General features: G+C 42.9%; 1 protein-coding gene across 1 annotated transcript in view; it reads right to left on the minus strand.

Moving 5' to 3' along the window:
* The window catches only part of LOC146193388 (MAM domain-containing protein 2-like), a 39,802-nt gene that overhangs the window by 5,579 nt on the left and 14,699 nt on the right, over window positions 1-19,524 (minus strand). Inside the window, exons 5-11 of the mRNA XM_084600536.1 lie at window positions 14,946-15,071; window positions 13,150-13,297; window positions 9,205-9,316; window positions 6,500-6,596; window positions 6,265-6,315; window positions 4,654-4,734; window positions 749-954 (exon numbers count right to left, since the gene is read on the minus strand). Coding sequence (XP_084456662.1) covers window positions 749-954; window positions 4,654-4,734; window positions 6,265-6,315; window positions 6,500-6,596; window positions 9,205-9,316; window positions 13,150-13,297; window positions 14,946-15,071 — 821 coding nt within the window. The remainder of the gene's footprint in view (window positions 1-748; window positions 955-4,653; window positions 4,735-6,264; window positions 6,316-6,499; window positions 6,597-9,204; window positions 9,317-13,149; window positions 13,298-14,945; window positions 15,072-19,524) is intronic.

The raw sequence follows: 19,524 nt of genomic DNA on the forward strand, positions 1-19,524 counted from the left end.
AACGACAGGGAACTAAGCCTTGCAAAGCAGGCTGCTGAGAGCCCCTGACAACGGGAAGCCAGATCAGCCATTTCCGAAAGTCTTACCAAGCGCGGAAGCGAGGCAAGAGGAACGAGACAGAAATGAGTGCGACTGTCGTCGATGGGTTACGCTCCTGAAGCTTGGTTCGAGGAAATTTGAACCAATAAAGTTTTTAGTAGCGTTGTCTGTGCTTTATTCTTGCGATCTCAATGTCTTGCAAAGCAAAATCAGGGCTAAGGGTTTCTGTTGGTTTGTGGCTTGGGGTATTTAACATCCCAAAGTGATCAGGCTATGAGAGACGCCGTAGTGGAGGACTCCGGAAATTTCGACCACCTGGGGTTCTTTAACGTGCACTGACATCCACACGGGCGCCTTGCTTTTCGCCGTAATGGAAAAGCGGCCGCCGAGGCCGGGATTCGATCTCGCATCTTTGAGCCCAGTAGTCGAGCGCCCTAACCACTGTGCCACCCCTGCGGAGTACAAAGTGTTCGGTTCATATGCGAACTCTGCTTTGTGCAAATCAGATATGACAGCAAGAGAGCCTTGAAGCAACGATTATATGACAGGAATGCAATTTTCATTCAGGTGAAGCGAGCCTGAATGCGTAAAAGTGTTTACGCTTTCAGTTTCAGCGGTGTGGCTACGTACACAACGTCTGTAAATCGGACTGAACAGCAGCGTTCAATTTTTTTTAAATGGAGCACTACATATTGCAGCCTATCCTCACCCTATTGGAAGAGCACTGTATGTGTTGACGTTTCCAGATTCCTTCCCCCTCTGTGATGTTATTGCCTTGTAGTTGAAGCTGCACACCTTTGGAGAGGGCAGGCAGGTAGTACCACAGGGAAAGGCATTCATAGCGCTCAGGCTCAAGGAGAACCAGCGAGCTCTGTTTGCCTCGGATTCCAGGACTCTTGAATAGGAGGTAGTAACCTGTGGGTAGGTTACAGGGAACCATGAGTTTTTACGTGCTCGTTTTTTTTTTCTTTATTGCCTTATTTCGGCAGGAACCACAATACACAAAACCACTTACAGGGCACAATGAGCAATCAATAATACAACAATCAGCCCGATGGATTGTGGCGTCGTCACGCTAAAAATTCTCTTAGTGTCACTAATGGCTCCAATCTGCCCAGCCACTCGAGAGCTTCAGGAGCAAGTTTCTGAATTTCAATATACCTATTCATGCCTTCTCGAAAATAGATCCGTGCTGGCCGTGCATCGTTAAGGTGTCATTGAAAGCGTGGGGAGCAAAAGGTGCCTGTTTTGTTTGCTACTTTTTTTCCAGACTGGCAACTTCAGAGATGCTGAAGGTTGAGTGATACGAGAAAACGATTTCTCGGTCATTACGGTGCCACGTATTTATTTGCAGCACACGCTAACATTGCCCTGCGTGTGACGTAGCCTACTAATTTCTCCTCTTTTCATTCTTTCCGCGCTCAATTTCAAATTGGAATTTTCTCCCGGATGAGGTCGTATATGCGCCCAATTTTTCACTAGCCATCGAGAACATTACACGAATTTGTGTTACATTATAGGCAGTGTACTTAATCGTGAAACTGAGTCACAATTTTTTCATGGGTGTGTCTTTTACACTTGGCACTGAATGTGCTTCCAATCTTTTTGTTAAAGTTTTTTCTTTTTTTTCTCTCTCTTTTTTTTTTAAGATTGATTGTACGCTTTCGCTTCAGCTTTTCTGTTTGCTGTATATTTGCAACTAAGCCCCCTTCGATAATGTTCAATGGGCGCTATAGGAATTCGTAATAAATAAATAAATAAAATACACCTAGAGGTCCACAATCAGTGTATACGGTACATAGGTAAAGTAAGTGCTGCTTCGTAGAGTTCGCTTAGAGGCAAAAAATGATGGCGCAGTAAAAGACGAGCAATACAAGACAGGGCGCTCCTATCGCGCCTTCCATGTTCTTAAGTGTGTCGTGTTTTTGTTCTAAAAGCAGGATAGGCGCACAACGCATGCTGCTACAAGTTACTAGCTGTACGCATTGCACCTTATGATCCTAACCACTGCCCATGCCCTCAAGTCATTTGCCCTCCTTCCCTCTATCCCGCAGTACACAGTGCATTTCGACTCACATGCTAATCTACGCCGCATACAGAATCACATGTTACCCCCTTTCCTTCAACAAGACGCCGAACGAACGGTGTCCACATACAGCGTTCTACCATTCTCCTAAGTTGGGCCTCTAGCATTCAGGGACTGAAGGCAATGTGTTCAGGCTACAAACCTCCCGTTACACTCTTAACCAGGAATCGTTTCTTCTTGCCCAAGCACTGAGATGACGGTGCGAGACTCTCCTTGAGCTGTACCACCAAAAAGGTAAACATCCAGCTTCGTCTCAACAAGTGCTTATACCGACCCTCTCATCTATCACTCACCGTGACAGAGGTATTGTCTTCTAAGGCACATCCGAATGGATGCATTCATTACCCCCTCCCACCTGCTCAACTGTCGATATACAGATCCTGCCCCTCCACCAATGCTAACCTCTCCTATTACATTTTTCACTGCCTAGCTGCGCAGCAGTATACAAGGTTCACATCTTTTCGCTTCCATCCCAACTTGGCTTGTCTGGATTAGGGCCGAAAGATAAGAGCAGCGTCGATTGGCCGACAGATAGTCGACATGCTCGGTCTGTAGTCTTTGTGCAAATAAAAATCTTAGGCTGATACTGCCCTTACTACTACACAAAGTCCATTGCCGATTAGAGAGTTTAGTCTAGCTCGTGATCATTTCCCGTTGGCTCGCCTAAGAGGAGAAAAAGCGAAGCTTTTAATAACAAAAGCAGCATTACACCCGCGTTTTAAACCTGCAGTATGGCTACCCATCACAATATGAGAATTGTCGTGAGAAGAGGTAAAGTGGCAGCTGTACGGAACGCACTGAAAAAGAAACGGAAAAACGTTATCATGGAGTTTAGACAATGCGCCAAATTGGTGGGCTGTAAACAAGTAAAGGGGTGAGCAGTATCTTGCCGTTGAGCGAAAGTGTGCTCTGCTTTGAGATAGCGCAACCTGTGGGAATATGAAGGTTTTAATGTTTGTGATCAAGTCAAATATCCTCCTGGAAGCAGTACTAGGCATTTCTAAAAATATCTTCTATTCTAAAATACTCATTCTTGTTGTGTACAATAATTGAATGGAATATGCTACCTAATGAAGCATTTGGAAGGCTCAGCTTCCAAGTTGCTTAGGAAAATATGGTGCACATACGATATTTATCGTCCTCGTGGTTGGTTTCATGGGCCTAAAATGTTGCCTATACCTCTGTGTGTGCCACTAAAGCAGTTATTACCTTTTTACTAGGTTTGTCTTATTGCTGCATATTTTGTTTTCGTATAATATTGCCCCTACAATAACGCTCCCAGTTTGATCGTGTAGATACTTCGCAGAAAATTATATATATATATTCTTTATCTTTAGGGAATGCATTAACTTAGCGCAGGCAATCGCTGGCAGATACCATTCAGTGAAATAAGTGTAGAATATACAGCAGAAGCGCATAACACCTGCCACTTAGAGGTACTTATTTATGGTGCAGAATTGGGGAGGGCAGCAAGAGGGTTATATTTAAATTATCGAGGATTATCGAGCTATTGAAAAGGCACCGATTAGTGTAACAGTGATATTTCAGTCGCAGTCAAGAAACATGTGCAATACCTGTACATGTAATACGAAATAAGGCAACCGGTGATCGCTAGATGCAACCGACTGGTTGCATCTAGCAAAACGAGTAAGGCTGCAGGAAATTGGTTGAACGAATTAGATGGCAATGTTTTCGAGGATTTGGCGGAGAGAATGAGTTTAGTGATTGCATATGAAAGAGGCTTCTTTGCACTGCAGTGGTTGTAGTCAGGCTGCTACTGCCGCTACTACTTTTGATGATGAATATATTTATCTTCGCTTCAAGCAGTGATGCAGAACGCCAGCAATCTACTTTCTCACGCTGACGCTCTGAATATTCATGGCTCTCTTCTCCCGATTTCACTAGTTAAAAACAATTCGCCAGCCCTAAATGCTCATGTGCAGTTGAAGAAAGTGAAAAGCACATCAGAAAGATCGAGCCAGGCTGCAAACACACTCTTGAATGATGCACCTGTTGCAAAACCGATCGCGTGTACGTTTCCGTTTCATTGCTAGTCTCGAAGGAAGCGCACTGGCTTCTTGATCACCCGTCGAGAATAATCCAAATCCAACTCCTTTATTCAGTATTTTGTACAAAAAATACTAGGGCAGGAACAAAAAGCTACTGTACTGGTAGCTTGACAGGGTTCCTGCCCCTGTCATGGCATGAGGGGAAGACAACGACAAAAAAGCACTAATGCACAGAACAGAAATCCCAACGCGTTCAGATTACACGCACTCAAACACAACGTCGCGTAATTATCGTGTCAAATGAGTTCGTTTTCAAGCATAGGCAAATTCTGGCATTTTCCAGAGGGAACACATGTTTTGTAGAATGTCAATGGCGAAAGCAGCGAGCCGAATTACCATCCTACACACTTCCTGAAAAATGCGTCGAGTCCCATGTTTAACGAACTTCTTCAGACATTCAACTCGCCATCTATACCAAGCAGATGAAGCTCGCGCTTGAATTATAACTTTTTAACTTACCGTCCTCTGTCTGCGTCGTGTGATCGCGAGGCAGCCTATTGAATGATCCGGCTCGCTCCACTTCAAACGCTGCTTGTTGTCCTGGTCACAGTAGAGTGGTATTAGAACACAAGGTCACAAAGGTAGAATATATATATATATAGAGAGAGAGAGAGAAAGAAGAAAGAAAGAAAGAAAGAAAAGAGGATTCTTTGGGCTTGGTTGAGAACACGTTCAAAAAAATTCAGACGTGCTGAAGAAAAAGAGAATGTATATGACGTTTCGGCCATATCGCATCAATGAGCGGTACCTTGAAAAAATTCTGCGCCGCTTGTCCAAACTTTTTAAGTTATAAAAGCGCGATTCAATGCAATACTTGTTTTCTCATTGGCTTTTGCGAAACACAATGACATTAGCAATATCTGAAAAGGAACTAACCATTGGTGACGACGGCCTTCCAAAACTTGCAAAGTTGAGCAATGTTTTCATTTTATTTATTTACTTGCGTCAGAAAGGTATATCACAGTTTCGCAAATTTCAAGAGACAATCTTGCATATAGCCATTATAGTACGGGCTGCCGCTACACCATAAGTAAGCCTCCGTCAATATGCAACGATATTTCCTTCCGTTCAATACGGAATGTATCGCCCTTTTCCGGCGTGGCAGGTGACGTAGTTCAGGCCCTTTGCCAAAAGCCCTGTCAGCGACACAAATTTAAAGGAGAGCTTTATTGGTTAATTTGCATTCTCGGCGTGCGACGATAGAAAATTTTCGGGAATCGTAAAATGGGGGGGGGGGGGGGGCATTAAGCTTACACACACACGGGAAATGACTCGCATTTTGCCCATCATGTTACTTCGCATGCAGGGCGCCAGCTAACGCGCCATCAAAGGACACAAAATTCTAGAACGGCACCTGTACACTCAAGGGCACAACTTCCGAGTTACCACGGTGTCTTCTAATGACCTTGAGCTGTTCCCAAGACCCCATCAAATTCTCCTGCTTAGGTCTATCAATTGGGATAATGATATATAATGATAGGAGTCTGCGGGCTGCTAATTCCAATTTCACCGGATGGATATGAACGACATTAAATGCCTCGTGAGCTTTAACTACGGCTTGGTTGTTTTCGTGGTGATTTAAAAAATGCGCGTTCATCGCTTTTAGAACTAAAAAAAACCCCGTCGCACAGCACATCAAACCGCTTGAGTTCGAATCCATGTAACAAGGTTCACTAGTTGAGCGTCTTAACCACCGATCCACCGCGGCGAGTGCTTTCGATTGTTATAATAGGTTTAAGGAGGGCTAAACCTCCGCAATTTTTTCGCCTCCTTTTTCGAGGGTGTCTTTCGTTTCTCCTCACTCAGGATGTTACGTTCTTTATAGTCTTACCCTTTCTCTCTCTTTTGCCTCGCTTTTGTTCTGTAAAGCACAGTACTTGTGTGTTCAATTATTAGCCTCTCTCCTGCGTTCGCCTGTCATATACGAGCGGAAAAAAGTCTTGCCACCTCTTTTTTTATTCCAGAATTTTGCAACATTTAACAGTGAAGGTCAATAGCGAAAAATATTTCAGATGGCGCCAGATGTGATAAGCAATTAAAACATCAGCAAGTTTGTGACGCAACTCTTACCATTTTCAGGTATTCTCCAGGGCAGGCATTCCTCCTCGAACGTGCACAGATCTAGCATAACGGGAGGAAGAATAAATTTTGGGGCGCCTTTAGTAATATTCAAGGAAAATATGATGAATGATAAACTTCACAAAAGTGCTTTGAATAATATTTAGTACATCCAGAAAGCAGGAGATGATAGCTTTATACTAATTTATACATATTAAATCTTCCACCAGAGTAAAATGACACTTACTGTAAGGTGGGCATTTACCGTCGGTGTATTCTACGTCGTCGATCATTATTCCAGAGTCATCCTGCACTCCGATGGGGGCAACTCCTTCGAACACAAGCTGCGAAAAATAAATAGAAGATTTGATAGCGTTATCTCGGCATTTCATAGCATATTAGTAGATATTCCAAGAAACACTATAGATGAAAAATATTGACCTATATCTGCCTTTCCCTCCTGTCCCACCACCTTGAGCATTCTGGACCACCTCCCTCAAACTATTAATGTGAGCGATTTCTGTCATACTTGAGGAACGCAGAGCGGTAGTTGCAATTACGAGCTCACCACTGCGAAAGAAACGACAGTTCTCATCATGGTCATATAGTGTGAAGCGTTTGTTCAAACGTTCTGCCGGCGAAGGCGTTAATTTGGTTAGTAGGACATTTTTACTGCAATCCGTGCACATATTATAATTTTTTATTACCTAATCGCAATATCGTAAATGTTGGCGCATCTTTTGGTGCTGAAGATGAGAGACGCTGCTTAGATACCATTTCTGCTTGACATATTTGCGGCCCTTTGCTACAAAATGTATCCTACTGCGCGTTTCTAAACAGGGTGGTGCAAAACATGGCAAATTAATGGCCTGCCTTCTTGGATTCACGTGTGTCAATGATTTCGTTTCTCTTTTTTCACGCAGACTTCTCTCATAGAATCTTGTGTCCAAGCTGCGTTGGAATATTTCTCGTTCCGGCAAGCCTTCAGCATTCACGGCATATTATGTCCTAGAAATGCGAGACATTGCGCTTTGGAGAGAACATATTTGCTGTAAAAGCATTGTTGTGTGCCACAACTCCTCTTCTAAGAGCAAGAAAAGGTACTCAGTGTCACTCGCATTATTTTTATTGGTTTTCCAACACTCTTGACCGGTAGAGGTCCTTACGGAGGGGGGGGGGTGACAGATAATGCACTCTTCTTTAACAAAAAACAGCATTTATGGTATGAAAAACAACGAGCAAACAACAATAAACAATGCACAAAAATTAAACCGCATGCAAGGGACAGCTTTCATACGTTCTCGTTAAATAATGTTTCAAAGGAAGGTAACGTGCCCGACTCTGGATCAGCAACTGTCAAATAATTCCACTCAGTAGAGTATTAAATAAGCAGGCGTATGTAATATGCGATCGTGGAGTTTGGTAAATATAGTATGCCTTCTTTCTAGATTCCTTGTTTCGCATAAAGATAAATACCTTGTTGTGTTAATGTTGAAGAATCTCTTAGATATGAAAATAATGTTTCAGCCGGCACGCTTTCCGGTGATCTGCTGAAGACGGTGACTATAGTGAGTGGAGCACTTGTGTGACCAAATCCTTGTGTGAAAAATTTCGATTTCGATAAACCTGGCTGCTCTGTGCTGCACATTCTCAAGTATTTGAATTATGCCGACTTGGAAGGAGTCCCACAGAGAACTGGCATTTTCTAACTTGGCTTTATGGAGTCTAAGTAGGCTGTAAGCGTAAGAGATTTGCTCGCGAGTTTGAATTTTCCATGTAATAACCACTTTTTTTTCGGCAGTTGAAGAAATCTAGTTATCTTTCGCATTTCAACTGAAATGCCTTGCTATTGTTAATCATATATATTTTGCTGTAGTAATGTTTTAGTTCTGTTATGCCCATCATTAACTTTGTAACAAGAATGTAAAATGTTCACTTTTGTTATTTACTTTGAAATCAGAGTTAGAGTGGAATAGTTGCATTCTTTCTACCACTGAACCATCGACGCCAACATTTACGTTCCTTCACTTTCGTGCAAATATAACTGTCTTGTGAAAACGCGATGTTAAAACGTTTTCCTTAGCTCAAAATACAAGAACTATAGCGTCTAAGCAATGAATATAAGGCATATATTTATTGAAAGCATTTGCTTTTGATAGCTCCTTAGCATCAGGTAGAAATTTATATGACTTGATTTTAAAAGCTCCTTGTCTCTGACATATAAGTTGTTAATTTAACTTTTGATTTCTAGGGACATAATTTTTGCGAAATGTGGAAAATCCATCGAAGCACAAATTCAGAGAAAATGGCAGTGGTTTAGGTTGGCTTAGGTTATACCAATGAAAGCTTTAGCAGCCAATCGACTCTCCCGTTCTTCGTCGTCTCAGCTGCTAGCTTGGAACGTTTACGTTCGCTACCTGTAGCTAAATCATTAGAATATATTGAAACGTGGCCTTTAAGAGCATTCCAACGACGAAGATGGTTTCGGCCGACTTGTCCCTTGCAGGCGAGCGGCGAGTGCCATGGCTCGTCACGTGGCCACAGCTGAGAGGAGCGTAATCACCAAGAAACTGCCAAGGAAGGTGCATCACCTTCTTTCCCAGCAGCGAATGTCACTACTGCCGGATTAACGAACAACGGTCAGAAGATGCTTGTGCGTGCCAGCGCATGAGTAAAATGGCGAAGGAAACCCCGCGACTCGACTCAGATCTGCGCTGGCAGTTTCATTTGCAGGCACTTTATCGCCATCCGTATACGTGACTTAGGCTGCTGCGGCGCGCAGGCCTTGTCAAGTTCTCGGTGGTGACTACAGGAGGCGGCAGCTGCGGCTAATCACGACGTTTTTGTGTAAGTTGATAACACAAACCCCCCTCCACCTCGCTCCTCCTCTACAAGGTCCCAGCTAGCCCAGTAAACCTTGCGCTTTAGAAAATAAAGCAGGACGTTACTAACAGTCCAATTGGTACTAGAAGAGATGTTCACTGTTCGAGCCACCCAAAGGCCGTCTTCTTCAGGTGTGGCCACGGAAACAAGCGGATCTTGCAGTATGGTTTTGTCCGTGAACCTGGGGAAGAATCCAAAATTAGAGAAACAACAATTTATAGCAATAATCAACAATAGATGCTTTACACTTTCGGTTGAATGGCACTTGCACTGTGACAAAAGTGCGAATGTGCGAATGACGTAACTAGAGAACCGTAGTGACACCTAGTGCTTCTTTGAACTAGGAGGCGCATGCAATGATTCTTTATTTTCGACTCCGTTGATATAAAAATTATTAGTTCGATTTTAAAGCTCGACTTCAGGGCTGAGTAGAGTAGACAGTCAAAAGCTCAGACAGAAGAAACAGTCTTTGAGAACTAAGTTGTTATTTTAGAAGCAGATAACATTTTTTTTTAGTTTCCACTTAGTGCGTCGAGCCGCAGACGAATCGCTTCGCAGAGCACGCTACGTAATAGCGATAGCGGGAGAGTTTATGCAGGCGCTCCATGTCTAGTTACGGGGCCTTAACATCGAATTGGGTAGACATTTCACTGAGCTAAAATTTGATGAATATTTCGCAACATTAGCTTGTTCATGTCAGGTAGTAAGCATTATAGCGCCTTGTGTAGTGCTGCTAATTGCGCAAAAATGCCCCGTTATTTTATGTCGTCCACGCCGCTGTTTACAAGGTCCATCATAACTGAATAATACCTACATCTGCACGGTGTTGCCTAAACGGAAACCTCAGCCCTAATGTTCAGTGTTGTATTTACTCTTCTGTAACCGATCCTCGGTGCTGCGCGATACTTTGATCATACCAGGAATAAGCAATCATAGTTGTGTTGGTGCCAATGTCCAGCACTTTCCTTGTTTATTTCCAAACGGTCGTCCTAGAAAAGTTTTCTTTTTACCAAGGGTGACTATACATCAATGAATAACCAACTTTCCCCCTTTCCTGATTTTATTATTCTAAGCCGGAGTTTAGACAGCAGTTCACTCTGGGAGGTATTCAAGAATACATTGAACAGCCTAAATGGTAAATACATCCCAACTAAACTTCTTTCTGGGAAGCGGCGCCGCAGCAAACCGTGGATCACGCGACAAATCAGACGGCTTGTCAGGAAAAGACATTTTCTACAATTGTGTAAAATAGAATCAATACACTTTTGTATTGCACTTGATTCGTGCCCTTGGCGGTACACTAAATATTGAAAGTAAAGCCCTTTGGCGGTACACTAAATACTGAAATTAAAGCTCTTAGGGATACCTTCTTTAATAATCTGTGTGCTAAACTATGTAGTAACCCCAAGAAATTGGATGGTTCTGAAACACAACGGACGGGAACCGGTGAGAATCGCACATTTAGACGTCGATGGCGACTTTATTACTAGTGATGGAGATAAGGCAAAGCTGCTTTTTTGTATATTTTCAGTGTGCCTTTGCGCCAGGCTCCATCGGAGAACTTCCGAAAACTCGCGAATCTGTTACTGAAACCATGGCTGAATTGATTTGTATTCACCAAAATTAGGTAAAACTGCTTAGTAACATCAGTCCACCTCTTCTGGTGGCCCCAATGGTGTACCTACCTTTGTTTTAAAATCTTGCGGAAATATAACAGCTTACTATTTAGACGCATTGTTTCAAACATCTCTTAACTCGGCATGTTTGCCAAATAACTGAAAAAATGCTAATGTTGTCCTTGTGCATAAAAGCGGTTCAGAAAGATCTCTTGCTAAATACCGACCCATTTCTCTGACTAGTGTGTGTTGTAAAATAATGAAACATATAATTTACAGCCCACTCTTAAACCACCTTGATTCTCATGAATACTTTACCGCATTCCAGCATGGCTTTAGAATAGGTTTTCCTTATACCACCCATTTGCATGAGTTCAGTAATAATCTGTTTTTCTCTTTTGACCATAGCTATCAAATATATTGTGTATTTCTGGGTTTCAAAAAAGCCTTTGATTCTGTACCTCATGTGCTATTACTATATAAGTTATGTTATCTGGGTCTGCATCCCACCGTTATTGGCTGGCTCCATTCATATCTCCAGGACCGCATGCAGCCTGTTGTGACTAATGGTTGTCAGTCGGATTATGTGAATGTCTCCTCAGGTGTGCCTCAGGGGTCTGTCCTTGTACCCCTTTTTCTCAATATTAATAATGACATTGTTCTTGACCTTACCTGACAAGTTCGACTATATGCTGACAAATATGTCACGTACCATGTTGTGGAAAGTTCTTCCGATGCATTCAAACTTCAGCGATACTTAGATTCTATCCAGTGCTGGTGCTTAAAATGGAAAATGTCTTTGAACACTCCAAAATGCCAATTTATATTGTTCACTCGAAAGCGTTCCCCTATACAGACTTGTTATTCAATAAATAATGTTCCCCTTCAAAACGTTTCTGAATATAACTATCTCGGAGTATATTATAAATCTAACCTTGAAAAGACGAGGCAAGTTAAGCATATTATATCCAAATCCTGCAAAATCCTTAATTATAAACCGTAATTTCAACAAAGCACAATCGAATGCCAAGCAGCTCCTGTATTTCACTTACAGATACGACCAATTCTTGAATATGCATGCCCTGTATGGGATGCCAAGTTTACTTACTTGACTGATATGCTTCAACGCGTCCAAAATAACGTGTCAAAATTTGTGTCTAGCAAATATAACTTTTCCTCTAGCGTCACGTCTCTTCAAGACTATCTCAGTTGGAAATCTTTAGTTCACTGCAGAAAACATTTAAGATTACAGGTCATGTATCGCATCTATTTTGGAAGCTGAGTTTTAACAAAGACTGGTACCTGCTTCAACCTCACTTTTTTTCTAGACGACTTGATAATCAGTGGATGATCCGAGAAATAAAATGCCGGACAGAAGTATATAAAACCTCATTCGTTCCAATAACGATCAATAATTGGAGCAGACTGCTAGCTGGCATTACTGAGTGCTGCCCGGAAAATGTACTTCAGGCTTTTTATCAAATTTTTGATGCGGTGAGGAGTTCTTATACGCGGGTTTTCTTCATGACTTTGTCGTTTTCTTTTTCACCTCTTTATGAGGCGCGCAGTTGCCCCATTTGTTGCAAGTTTTTCAGTTTGCATTATACGTTGCGTCATGATATTTTGTTTATTTTATGCATTTTTATTGTACTTTCGTCCTTCCCAGAGATGTTATTTGTCATCCCCGCCCCCCCTCCTCCTCCTGTGCAATAATGCCTTCGGAAGGTGCAGGACTGTAAGAAATAAATACAAAAAGCCGTTCCGACTTTCTGCTGTCTTAAACTGCGGCTTCAAGAATTCTTTCCACATCCTGCTGCGAATTGACCATAAAAGCTGAAGTTAGCTTGAAGTGTGAAAAAAAAAAGTTAAGACTTTTAACTCAAAATTAGTGAAAAAACATACATGGTGATGGCCAGTTTGCATGAAGAAATGGTATCATCAAGCAAGACTTCAGAAAGCTCGCTAACATGTACTACTTGAGCCATCACTTATTCGAACTGCCCGATCTGTATGGCCTATGAACTTTCAATGCGACGGTTTCGATCGAATTCGATTAGACAGAATTTGCCAAATTAACATTCTTTAGTTACGGTAATATGATTTAACTAAACACTGCGCTCTGAAATAACTCTTTAGCGCTTCTTTACGTCAGCATAAGTAAATGAGATTAAAGCTGGCAAGATGCTTCCCAGTGCAGTGCTTACTCATCTCCTCCTGGTAAAAAGGAGGTTAGTGCTGAACAAAAATGGCTGGTATCCGAACGTGATTGTTCTTTTTTGGCATATAGATATTCTGCATATTACTAATGCTTTGCCCGAATTTCGCATTATATTTTATTTTCTGGCCTACTAAAAAATAATGCTCTATACAATGAAACACTGAACATTATTCAACTCACATGTACGCATTCAGCTGGCTTTTAACGCCACGTCCACTCCACCAAAAAGTGACGCATGTTGCTTCGGTGGGAGGTCTTGTTTGCATAAACACCCTGGAAACGGGATTATGGGAGTCCGCTCCAGTTGTATTGAGGTACAGGTAGCGGCCTGAGTAGGAGTAAAGCGAACATGAGAAATGTCGCTCAGCGTGTTCACTTGTGCCATTTAATTCGCGCTTACCAATGCAGGTCCTGCGATCTGATGAATTTCAGCTCCACAGCTTTATAAAGAGAACGGAGAAAAGTTGGAACAAAAGTGCTGACCTCCTAACTGCGATTGATTAGATGGAAATCTAGGGAAACGATGTTGCACGGTGCATCACCTCGTCAAAGGGCGAAACGCTACTGCAACCATTTCGAAAAATTCTCTCGCCTCAACCGGAGGCGGCTCGCTTGAGCGACACCTTGCAAAAAGTTTGCACGTTGACGATCATTTTGTCGCGTAGCATGCTTGACAACGGTGCCTACCTGGGTTGTCGGCGCATTGTGAAAAATCGGAATCGTCTGGAACAAGAGGTGAGGTAGTGCAAGGTGCCAACTCCGGCTCTCTTGCGAATGGCATGAACAGCGCCGTCTAACATTGCTGGAAGAAAACTCCACAACAGCAAACCGCCGAAGCGAGCATGGTAATGCCTAAGGCTTTTCAAATGGCTCTACCACTGCCATTTGCCGGAAATTCGGCGTTGGCATCTTTCCCTTCTTCAATGTCATCCCAGACTTTTCTGCTATCTGATAGGCGTGGCCAGGGGTAAGAGGCATTGTAAAACGTACTAAACAACAAAAGGATCAGCCGCGCACAATTTTTCTGCTTTGTTTTACCACAAGCGAGCGTCCGGTTGAGGCGGGAGGAGTTTTAAAAACGTTTCAGATAAAATCTTACAGCACTGTAAGTCGCTCAGAAATTCCTACCTCTTCTGTTTAAAAGACTATTTGTTTAGAAATAATAATTTTCATCATTCATTTCGTGTCCCGTCAATTTGTGAGTGGTGATGCGTATTACTCAAAATGTTTTAACCTTGATCAAAGGCAGTAGTTTTGCACACGTTGTGTGGTTAATGTGCCTGCATGTATGTTCATAACGCGGCAGAGCTAAATATATGCGAAAAAACGCGGCGTCGTCACTGTGAACAAAATATCGCGAGCATGCCTTTAGCAGGTAGAGCTGGGAAATAACAAGCCCGAGCGAGTCGCTGCTGAGCGCATTGTGTGACGTAACGAGATCACGGGACATGACCGACTTGAAGGGAGCTTTACGAATGAAGAAAGCGGAGAGAATCTGCTACCGTAAAGCCACAATTAGACACGCTACCTTTGGCCACGCAGGCACGTTCGTTGGGTAGGTTAAAAGCTGGGCGTTCTGTCACTCCGGAGGGGCATCTGTAAGCTTTGGTAGCCTAATAATGCAAGCTAATGACAATGTGCGATATATAAAACAGAAAGTAATGGATCAGTGGAAAGGTTAGCAGCAATTGTGTGCACGCGGACGCTGATCCTTGAGGGGTGTAGCAGACGGGAGCCATTAACGCTTCACGTCATGTCTTAGAGGCGAAGCTTAAGGGTCACGAAATTTTTACATTATTTATTATTTCTTCATTGTGCACATGTAGTTTTAAGAGGTTTCCCACTGAGCAATGCCATGGAGGCGATGTAAGTAAAAAATATTTTGAATAAAGTTGCCAAAAATTAAGCAGCTGTTTTTTTCTATCTGAAAACCTTCAGTACCCTGCCATGCTCGCAGACTTACCAACAGTTCTCACCTTTCAGACTCTTGAGCGTGTGATCCGGAAGCCCAAAAAGTGCCGCATCTCTGGGCTTCCAAGCGCTGAAACTATCATGATCTGGTAACGTCGAGCATGGAGAGCCCTTCTCCCAGGAGCAGAAGTCTGATTATCGGGAAAAGGTGCAAAATATATCCGTTATTAATTTTATGACATCAGACTATTTCTGTACGCATTAGTGGTGCAAGTGCCACGAGAATGATGTGAAATCATATTGATTGGAAAAGTGCACCGTGGCTGTTGCGGTAAATGCAAAATTAATCAAAAATATACTACTACGCAGGACTGCAAGATCAGAAAAAAAAGGAAGCCCTAAGCTGGGGCGATGTTTGCCGTCCTCTAAGTATACCAACCTCAGTATCACAACTCAGAACACATTATCTGATGGTGGGGATACCACGAGACACGGTCCTTATACCCAAACATAAACGCGTCGCTTAAGCAGTATGGAAGTGCTCTAAGCTGCGGACCAATGCAGCACGGTTGCGCTTCATATGCCTACAGCAGGTTTTGCATCCATCTTCGAAGTGCTTCAAGGAAGAAGAAGGACCAGGCCATTACTTCGCGGAGCCGACCTCGGGACGACCCAACCTCGAGGAAGAAGTGGACACCGGTCCCTCATATCTATCCCACCCTTCACCCCCACCCCCACCCATACCCTCACCCCCACCCTTAACCGCTCCCCCACCCCTACATCCATGAAGCAACTTAGTTCTGCCGCAAGGTAAATGCCTACCGTAAGCAGAAATAAAGACGTAATAAAAAAAAAGTGCTGAACAGCATGCGGTATTTTATCGGCGTCACATCAAAAGATAGACGAACTAAGGAAAAAGTGAATACCTCCTACAATTTTGAAGAGCAGGGTGCACTTCCGACTTTCAGTGTAAGCACATTTTGCATAGAACCCAGCCTAAAAGGACGCGTTGAAGCTACCCTCATTCGTTACGGCGCAGCCTTGTTCTTGCTTTCCTCTAAGAATCCTAATCGGTGTTCTGAACCTAAACTGTCGATGTAGGCAAGACGTATAACCTATCGCCACCTGGAAGCTCACTGATCATATGGCATGCTGCTGGTACTCAGTACTTTAGAAATTAATCGATACAATGGCTGAGTGAAATGAAGGGCTTCACGTGGCTTGTTTTTGTTATCCAAACATAGCAATTGGAAGGAGAGATTAAGAGGTACGCTGTACAAAACTCCGTTTAAAAACCTATTCCGATGCGTTTTTTTGATACGAAGGTCAAAAGAGTGAATAATTATCAAGGATTATCTAAGAAATGTAGACAGTAAATTAGTTTTGCCGTGTTGTTATGATCAGACGTGTATTTGCGACATAAGAAACAAATACTAGATGTCAAGGAACACGATTAAGAGCCCTGACCAGCAACATCGCACGGTTGCCTTGTTTCGAGCTGGCAAAAATGCGAAATTAGCGGCATCTGTGATGCCTCAGGGAGCACCTGAGAGCACCAACAACGCTTCTTCACCTCGGTCGCCTGCAATCTAGTGCTCATCTCTTCTAATTGACTGTGATGCGGTAGATAGTACATAGGGCAGATTAGACACACGTCTATAAAGGCGTAATACCTGGCCATGGCCGATCTCGCTGGAGAGTGCGCTTCTCTTGTCTTACGGCCTTTCCAATCGGGTCTGTTTCCACCGCCCGCCGCGCCTCGGTGGAGTCGCCACCGCCCCACTGCTGCGCCTCTGCTACCGCCGTTCATCCGCAAGGGAAACGCGCTCGCTCTTCGCTCCGCCCGCATCGGTTGCAACCGGCAGGTCCTGACATTTCACCCCTTATGGCTTATACAATGAAGCCGTAATCAGCGTCTTTGATTTCTCGTGTATGAACAATAAAATAGTCAATAATCCGCGCGCGCGCGCCTTTGTCAGTGCGGTCGCGCACGGTCGAATGAAGTTTCGGGTACACTTACATTAATACTTTTTGCCCCTACATTTTTCACAAAATATATATGTACCATTTTATGCAGTGTGCCTTCGAAAGCTGTAAGCAGGTATAGCGCAACCTGGCGCTAGTGCATGGCAAACTGTTCGGTGTATATTCTGTTAACCGCTGCCGTTTTCGTTTACAGCAAAAGAGGCACTGACGAAAATTCATAGCACGTCCCAGATTTGGAGTAAGGAACAAAAATTTACGCATACATTTAAAATTTCAAATGTCGAGTGAAGTGGGCTGTTCTAGCTTCGTTTAAAACAAATCAGTCGGTTGGAAGACAGCAGATGTATACGTAGTCTCGCGACTGACGCACACGTAGGCGGTCGTAGTCAGTTTAATACAGTGGTAAAAAACAACGTTCATTTAATCCGGGAAATGGGCATAAATAGATGTGCATAATTGAAAAGAGCGGCAAGCAATAAAAAAATATCTTTCAAAGTTAACACATTGAACTTATTCATCAAAACGTCACATGCGGCTAGGAAATTAGTCTTTCGTCTCAAAATTTTTCTGGACGGTTTGTGTATGTTCATAAGGAGCTGGCCTTTCATTCCTCTCTGTCACATTCATAGCATAATTGGCAAGAAGGATTCTGAGAAATTTCTCACATATTAAAGAAGCAGACCAATTATAGCATGGCTATTGTCAATGCCTTCCGGGCAATTCAGCAAAAGTGAGTTCTGAAGTGCTGGATGGATTAAGATTTGAAGGACTTTGAGGACATTTGTGTGGGCAAGGTGCACGACGAATTTTTCAAAAAAAAAAAAAAAAGATACAACCTTGTCCAAGAGGTCTACAAACTCTGGTTTTGGATAATGCAGCCCACTGTAGGATCTTGTCCTCGTAGAATAGTGTACATGGGGCTGCTTCTTTCGCTGGTTTCAAGGATAGCACAAGCGTCACACCCGAAGTCACTGATTGACTTAACAATGTATTCAGCGACGTAAGCTAAACCCGAATACGTGACAGTGGGTGATGGGATGACAGGAAATACCATAACGTCTTTCAGTTCCTCGGTTACTGAATTGCGGCAGAGCAAAAACTATTTTTTTTGGCATCGACGCAAGATCCCTTGATTTTGCTCTCAGATGAAACATCCGTCTTGACAATGTAGTCAAGTGCCGCTAGCTTTACAGCCCTCGCATCGTTTTCCGTATGTCGTTTCCTTCCGCACATTACCTTTACTTTCCTGAAGAGAGCCTCAATGGTGTCGCTATAGGGCTAGAAATATTTCTTTAGTGAGAGTGTCCTTCTTTAACGCTTTAGAAGTTTCTTGCATACTTTCGATGTAGCAGGTGAATTCATCTGTAAACCACTGCATCGAGTATCACCTGCGTTATTTATTGGCCTCTTTTTACCACTCCCAGCACAAGTGGTGTCATAAATATCGAAACATTTTTTATTGTTTTCATAACAAGCTTAATATGTAAAAATTTCATTAAAATAACGTTTATTTGCAAAATTAAAATAATGTTTATAATGCAACATATTTGCTAATAAAAAATTATAATAAGGTTTAAAGCAACCCTACAACGTTTACTTTGTTATACTAACACTTTATATCATGCACGCATTTTGAAACTTACATTACATTTTTATGAAATTATGTTCATATTTGGTGCTACTTGGATGGTTTCGCATGTAGCGCAGAAAGACGGTTTTGCTGTTGCAGACGAGATGCTGACATGTTAGCCTTGAAGAAGCTTGGATGTGATCACTGCTCATTCATTTTTTTTTATTCCTTTTCTTCTACAGGCTTGGGAAAAAATCGCATTAAAATGGACTATAGTGGCTACCATGCCGAAATGTATGTCATACGCTTGTCGAACGTTTGCTGAGCGACAGTGCTTTTTATATAAATACTCCGTTCACGTGTGTAGTACGTTGACGGCATGCCGCTGCAGCATCTACCTTCTGCGTATCTTTAATTTCGGGGCTGCACTCACCACGGAATCCGCGAGCGAAAGCGCGACACCAGGCAAAAGCCACCCGGCGCCACTGAAGCAGACGCGGAGCGAACAGTGAAGAGGTCGCGCCCCTTGCGGTGGCGGAGAGCGTAACTCAAGGAGAAAAGTTCCCATTGTTCCCGCGGCGATTGAGAAGGCCGTAAAAAAGAGCGCGCGCTCTCCCTCGAGACCGGCCGTGACCTGGCATACTAATATAATCAGGTGCAGAGCCTGTGACTAAATAAAGAAAACGTTCGCTTTGATTTACTGCTACGACGGCAGGCGCCAAAAGTAGTGCAATAAATTATTGCAGGATGTAAAATAAGAGAACGCAGAAAAACCGTTTGCTTTATCAATATTTCTAGTGAACTACCATGACACGAGCTTTCATTTCACGGGGAAGCTATACATTGTCTCCTTTTATGAACAATTTGTTCGTGTATGTTTTGTCTTGTTTACCTTTATATTTTAAGAAAGGAAATCATCGGTCCATACATGCGCTGACTCAGAACAGTGTCAGATGTTATTGAGTGTCCTGTATTGTCTGGCTTTCTTCGTGCTTCTCTACACATTTGCTGTCGCATTGGATGACACTGCGAGAACAGCCAGGACACATTGAGTGTTTAAAGGGCGTGCAGGGGCTTCTGAGCGATCG

Source organism: Amblyomma maculatum, chromosome 4 (genome assembly GCF_055883805.1).
Source record: "Amblyomma maculatum isolate TAMU_Amacu chromosome 4, ASM5588380v1, whole genome shotgun sequence".
Classification (NCBI taxonomy): domain Eukaryota; kingdom Metazoa; phylum Arthropoda; class Arachnida; order Ixodida; family Ixodidae; genus Amblyomma; species Amblyomma maculatum.